Raw genomic sequence first — 6,900 nt, 5'->3', positions numbered from 1 at the left:
AATAATGGGTTGGTTAAGGGTTGACTTTATCATAATTTGTGTTGAGTACATGAAAATTGCAATATATAATATATGTGCTATTGCTTTATTGCCAAACTTGGTCTAAGTTGAACGCTAGAAACTTTTGGCTATGGACTGATTTTGCTTGCATGAGGGACAATTTTAGTAACGTCTATTTTTTTTTCTTTGTTGAGAAATTACATTGAAAAAGGGTTGAATTATTTTTTAATACATAGTCCTCTCTGTTTGCAGATCTTTTATAATTAAGTTAGGTGGCAATAGATAGTGGAGCCTTGAAGAATTTGATTTGAAGTACATAATTAATAACATTCCTTAATTCGAAAAATGGTACTGTATAATATTTTTTTAATTCATCTCACTGCAAATGAGGTTTCTTGTTTCTTATATTTCAGAGATTAGATATCTAAGATAACACTAATTAAATAAGAATAGAGTCTCATCTCATACCTTCAGAGGTATATACGGGAAAGCTCATTTTCCTCTGCATCAAGATCAAGGGGTAAATAAAGTAATCAACGAATTATTCTAATATTTTAACTTCCATGTAATTTTGTTTACTTTAACAGAACTTCACTTTCACTCACTTTGACTTTGTCCTTTACTTTATAAATATTGAGCATAATCCGTTGTTCAATATGAATATTGTGATTTTTTTAATTTCCTCGTAAAAAGAATCTATGAAAAGTCATAAATATTTAGTATATTATGGTAAGAATTTATCCGCACTAAGTGTTTATATCACATCGGGGCGGTCTAAGGGTCAAGTCACTAAAGCAAAGGCTTTAGGTCCCAAATTTATTTTTTGTTTTTCTACTTGTATATGTATTGAAACCCCGACTAATCTAGATTCGTACCGCGTAAGGCCTAGTAAAAGAGAGAACACGTTTTAACAGGATTTGTTTAACCGCAGGACTCGAACCCAATATATTTAATTAAGGTAAGTTGGATCAAATACATCTCACAACAATCTTTAGGGTATGGTTTGAGTAGTGATGTAATCGTTTGAGCAAAAAATGCAGAAAGAGAATGACTCCTCCTAAACCCACATCATTAGTGAGGTATCTATATGAATTTGGTTCTATTATCTAAGATCAACAATATCTTAGAAGAGACTAAATTATTTATAAAAGAAACTATTAACAACTGATGTTAGGCCAAAATTCTATACTTTTAGCACATTACTCGCCCTATATTTTATTGGTTTAAGTGAGTTATTGTGCGACAATTGTGCTAAATTGTGTTGTCTATGTGTAGGAGCATCGGAATGAATCATCGATATTATAATAATTTCTTTTTTCCTTCTGAAAGGCCCCAAATTAAAAATTGGCTTTAGGCCACCAATCTTCTTGGGCCGCCCCTGTTAATCACATCATATCATTTTATTACGGTTAAGTAAAATAAGTCTATATATTAAAATATATTATGTCGCTTGGTATAAACATCCGATCCAAATATATTTTAAGCAGTTGTTCTTTGAAAATTGAAAAGGAAGAAGAGAGCAACAATGTAATTAGTTCGATATAATGACTTCCCTTAGAAATGAATCAGTATGTTTATTAATTCAACCGCAATTCTTTCGACCGTGAAGTCCTTCCAGATATTATATCTCACTGTGCTTCACAGCCACCAATTAGGGAATTATGAGATCCTTTGATCATCATAAGCTAAACATCAATTAAATATATAGTAACTACAGATATAACTTTGTTCTTCTTTTCCCTTTTTCTTAATTTTTCCTTTCCAAGAATGATCAAACCTCTAAACTCTTTCAAAAACTCAATTAGTGTACGTCAAATAAAAGCATTACTTTTTTAGGCAGAGTTGGAGAATGAACACTAATTAATTAGATTTCAAATCGTTTGGCTGAATTTTTGGAGGCAACCAGATTTTGACCATGCCATTATGCACATTTGGTGCTGTCCACATCCACTTCAGCGAAAAGGGAAAAAAAATTTACAATTGTTATTAGGAATTAATTCCCTTGAGAGTTTCTTGTTCAATGAAGTTGTGTGATGGATTTTGGAGCACGTATATTTTTCTTAAGTTCAATAATGATATCACTGTTTCAAATATGAAATAAATTATAGGTTCAGTAAAAAAAAGTACTCCTACCACTTATTCAATAAATTAAAATAAATGTGGTCAAGGTGAAGAGTCTGTGCTTTAATGGGGCATTGGGGTGTTAGATTGAGTATTAGTGGAGCAATACCTAAATTAAGGGATTGCCTCTGGGCATTCCACTTGGTTTACGTACTTCTCTTCTCTCTAAATTTTCTCATGGCTCAACTTCCTAATCTAAGATTGATGGAAATTAATCAAGAGTCTCGTAAACCTGTTTAACGTACTTTATCCCTTTTTTTTCTTTTTTTCTTTTTAATTTTGAGGTTAGGTAATTAATTGCTTGTATACCCACTTTTTATATTACTCCATCTTTCAGTTTATATCTCTTACTTTTCTTTTTAAATTATTTTAATAGGAATGCCGTTTTAATTTTGTAAATTTAGCAAATTTAATTTCAAATATTTTTATTTTACTATTAATGACATTCTCTTAAAAGGAATAAGTAATAAGATGTTATAGGAAGACACACAAGATTCAAAAGTTTTTTTCATAGTCTTAATTGGTGTGCAATCAAACTAACATACATAAAATAAAACGAAAAGATAAGTAGTTAATAGTGAGATTAAAACAAATATAAACCATCATAATTATTAACGCTCGGCAACAATATAATCTATAGCATCAATTGAGAAAAAGTGATCAAGAAAAAGTCACTAGAGAGGATGAGCTACACTCAACTTCTACTGACGAGCCAATATTATATTCGAATGTCTTTAAAAAAAAATGTAAGAAAAATACAACTGCAAGTAACTTAAATTCCTAATTTTTCTAAAGCTAGTCTTCTGAGATGACAGGGAGCCATCACCCATTTGCTTCCTCTATAGGAGGAGCATATAATCAGTAGAACTACCTTGATGATATGTGGGATTTGGAGGAACAATCTAACTCCTCATTTTCCCAATTAAGTCTCGAGGTAACAATTTCTTGGCTGGGAAAGTACCCCTGAAAAATAATATATGGGAATATGCATGTATTCCTATCAGATAGAGAAAATTAAACCATGGATAAACTTCTTGTAAATAACCATAGTGTTCGCATTCTAAGAACAATAACTATACCATTAGATTATAAGCCTTGATCGTTCTAATTCTGTATATTTTCTTTTTTCTTTAAAGTGATACTCTACTACTAATCATGAGAAAGATCATTTACCTCGAGTTTATTTAGAAGTTCGGTGGCATTAGGAGCTGATACAAAAATTTGAGGGGCGTTGGGGCAAATGAATTCTTCCTCCACTGCTTTGTCAATAAATGTCAAGAGGGAGTCGTAGTAACCATCCACATTCAGTAATCCTACCTGCATGCGTTAATTATTATTAATATTCCGTTCAAATAAGGGTACATTTGATTAATAATTAGAAAAGTTTTTAATTAGTTGATTAATGAACTCCCATTTAGGATTTTATATGAAATTTACCGGTTTATCATGGATTCCAAGATAAGCCCAAGCAATGACTTCAAGCAGCTCTTCTAGCGTTCCATAGCCACCTGTAATTACCCCATGCATGCACGTACGATTATTTAACTTGCTATTCCCTTGCAAATAAAAAGCCTATTATTAAACTACGTGTTTTCCAAATTTTCTTTGAAACAGTTCTAAGAAAAAGAAGTTGGAGTTCAGTTTATTTCATGATTTGGCGACCAAAAGTAGTTAGACACTGCATTCTTTTGTCGTTGGTTAGTTACCGTGATTAATTTAAGCATGCTGCATTATTCAGATTTACTCTTTTTCTTCCTACTTAACTATACACTGTAAATCTTCTCCGATTTAACTTATAAATATACAGTACCGTAAATAATTTTTACATTACTAGTGTATCTTAACTGGTTATATAGCAATTGTTTAGTTGATTTTTTATGTTACCAAATTAAGATTACAATAAGCAGTTGTTTGTGGTTGTATCCCATTTTTCATCTTAATAACCTAATTCCTAAGAAACTACTAATTTACTTTAGGTGCATAGAAGTCATACTCATCATCTCAGTGTATGTATAATACAATTTTCATATATTACACGGGTCACTATATATGCTGTATATATGAAGAATGTATCACGGCAGAAGTCAAAGAAAAGAAAGGAAATAATTATATTTAATATCAAGAAAAACAAGCGAGAATCTAGGAAGGAGAATGATGACCAACCAGGTAAAGCAATAAAGGCATCAGAATGTTTGGCCATTTCAGCTTTCCTCTGGTGCATATCTGCAACTGCCTTCACCTCTCCTACTGTTTCACCAGTTATCTGTGCATGCATATAATACAGTGCACCACTACACTATTATTATTATTATTGTTTACAGTACAGTAAACCTTTTAAGTCAATGCAAAAATACCCACACAGCAAGAGCAAGTCAATCCAAAACACAACTACTGACACTTAAACTTTAGCCCCACACAAGTGGATAGCATTAAGACGCACAGACACACTGATACAAAGTTGATTATCTCCAGAAACGATTGGTGGGGGTTCTTCCTTGGGTGCAGAGGTGGGGGGCAAGGGCATAATAATTTGCAACAACATAAAACAAGAATGGAAAGAGGAAGAGGCAAAAGAACAAAAGGAAGATGACGAGGCTTGAAATAATACATATCTCCAGTTTCATCTTGTTTAACTGATGTTAGAACAAGGCTAATTAATAAGAAGGTTCTACGAATCTCATTGCTTTTTGCTCGAACTATATATATACAAAAAGAATTAAGATAATGCACTCACATGTATATAATAAGATCAAACTAATTCCTAATTACATACTCACTCTTGATCATGGATTCGTTGATTTGCAAGCTAGAATGGGTCGTACTGTTTTTATTATTAGAATGTGTATATATATTTGAATCTCTATTTGTTTAGAGGACTTAAAAATGAAGGACAGCTTAAGAAAGAGTTTCCCTTTTCTTTTTTATGTCTAAAGTAGCAAGGAGGACCAATGTCTTAGAACGAGGGGGACCAGAAGAAGAAAAGGGAAGGAAGGACTCAAGGGGGGATAAAGAAAGTGATAGCTATCGAACAAGAAAATTCTGAAAAGAATAATTTTAAACCGAACCTACAAACTAAACAAAAATTCCATCTTGCTGTTTCATGATCACATACCAACAACAACAATCAAAGATAATAAGAATGAGGTAGAAAATACAGCAAATGAGGCTACCACAAGATGAACTAGCTAGCTAGCTAACTGAAATTAAAAAGAGGAGAGGACCAAAAACAATTAGTAGTGGTAGATATATATTAGTATTGTGTTTCTCCTTCCTCTCCTCTCGTATACATGAAATCTCAGAACATGTATACTCCATTTCTTTAAACTCTCACACGTTTTAAAAGTTACTTCATTTAGTTGATGAAGTATGACTTATAAATCTATCGAAATAAGTTTCCTACCATTATTTTTAATTTATATGTTCATTTACTTCACTAATCTAATATAAGTATAAGTTAAATTAATATCTTAAACTCAGCATTATGGGAAGGAGTGAGTACTAGTGATGTGAGAAGCATACCTCTCTCGGCATTAATGTCTTGGGAATCACTCTGGAGCAAGAGTATTTAAAAATTAGTTAGGGGTAAAATCTTAGCCAATAGTAATGTTTAATATGGCGATTAATCTAATTAATACAAAGATTAAAGGCAAGGTGTCAGAAGAAAAAAAAAAAGGAAAATGTATAGAGAAGAAAACAAGTACTACTTGCAAATACAGAACTAACCCAAGAACATGACGACCACCGTTGTAAACAGCTTGAGAAACCAAACCCATCAAACCAATACTGCCTCCTCCATAAACCAGGTCTATATTTCTTGATACCTTGTTTTATACAAGCAAAAAGAATAACTTCAAAAAGCTGAAAAGCAAGTTGACATCATTTATACTAGTATAACATGATTTTCATTATTGGACAGAAACGAGCTTAATTAGAAGTAATGATTCATACGACGTAACTTGTTTGGGATTGAGACTTAGTTCATTTGAGAGAGTATGTGCGTAAGCTGACTTACATGCATCATCGTCAATATGGGTGTGAAAGAGATAGAAAGACAAGAAAACTTTTTCTTCTACCAGTATAAGGTAACAACAATAAACAGGAGATGCAGACGTTGAATTTAGAAAGTGATGAAAACAGAGAAAAAGCAAAAGAGTATTTACTTACTAGTTCTCTTCCAAGCTCTATGGCAGCCTCCTTATAGATATTCTTTTTTCCAGGGCTACTCCCACAGAACACACAAATCTTCTTGAATTTCGACTGCTTCATTTTCTTATCCCCATCTTCCTCCATCTCCAATTTCTCTTCCTATGTGGGTGTGGGTATCTTTATTGCTTGCTTGTATAAATAATGGAACAAGTTACACTGACTTTTATAGTAAGAGTTTTAACTTATATACACATAACAATTAAAAAGAATTTTTTATACAATTCGATCCGGTCATACAAAATATATCTACAGATACCCGTACCCCTTTCATAAAAAGTATGATCTATAATTTTGAAAATAAGGTGGGGTGTGTGTGTTTTGGGGGGGGGGGGGGGTTTACAATGCAAATATCCATGCACCTAGACAATAAGTTCCATGCCCCTTGGACAAGTAGCAGTGACGAATTATTGAAAATTTCCTGCATATGCCAAATAGCCACGTGCATCCACAAATCTGCATTCCGTAACAGTATGGCAAAACCAAGCCTAGCACGCCTAAAGAGACAGCCACTCATATTGCTCAAGTATCTACCTCTACACTTAAAGTTGTAGTCAATTGCTTTACCTGCCAATT

At 32.8% G+C, this 6,900-nt stretch overlaps 1 protein-coding gene across 1 annotated transcript; it reads right to left on the bottom strand.

Annotated features, from left to right (window-relative positions):
* Positions 1-2,707: 2,707 nt before the first annotated feature.
* On the bottom strand, positions 2,708-6,549 carry LOC107782984 (cytokinin riboside 5'-monophosphate phosphoribohydrolase LOG1). The gene is made up of 7 exons (XM_016603939.2): positions 6,286-6,549; positions 5,845-5,942; positions 5,641-5,671; positions 4,285-4,384; positions 3,559-3,629; positions 3,295-3,438; positions 2,708-3,084 (listed from the first exon to the last, which is right to left on the bottom strand). The coding sequence occupies exons 1-7, from the start codon at positions 6,409-6,411 to the stop codon at positions 2,989-2,991; spliced, it is 666 nt and encodes a 221-aa protein (XP_016459425.1). The 5' UTR covers positions 6,412-6,549; the 3' UTR covers positions 2,708-2,988.
* Positions 6,550-6,900: the final 351 nt, after the last annotated feature.

This window comes from Nicotiana tabacum, chromosome 22 (assembly GCF_000715075.1).
Source record: "Nicotiana tabacum cultivar K326 chromosome 22, ASM71507v2, whole genome shotgun sequence".
Taxonomy (NCBI): Eukaryota; Viridiplantae; Streptophyta; class Magnoliopsida; order Solanales; family Solanaceae; genus Nicotiana; species Nicotiana tabacum.
This window is presented reverse-complemented; position numbering and strand designations above follow the sequence as displayed.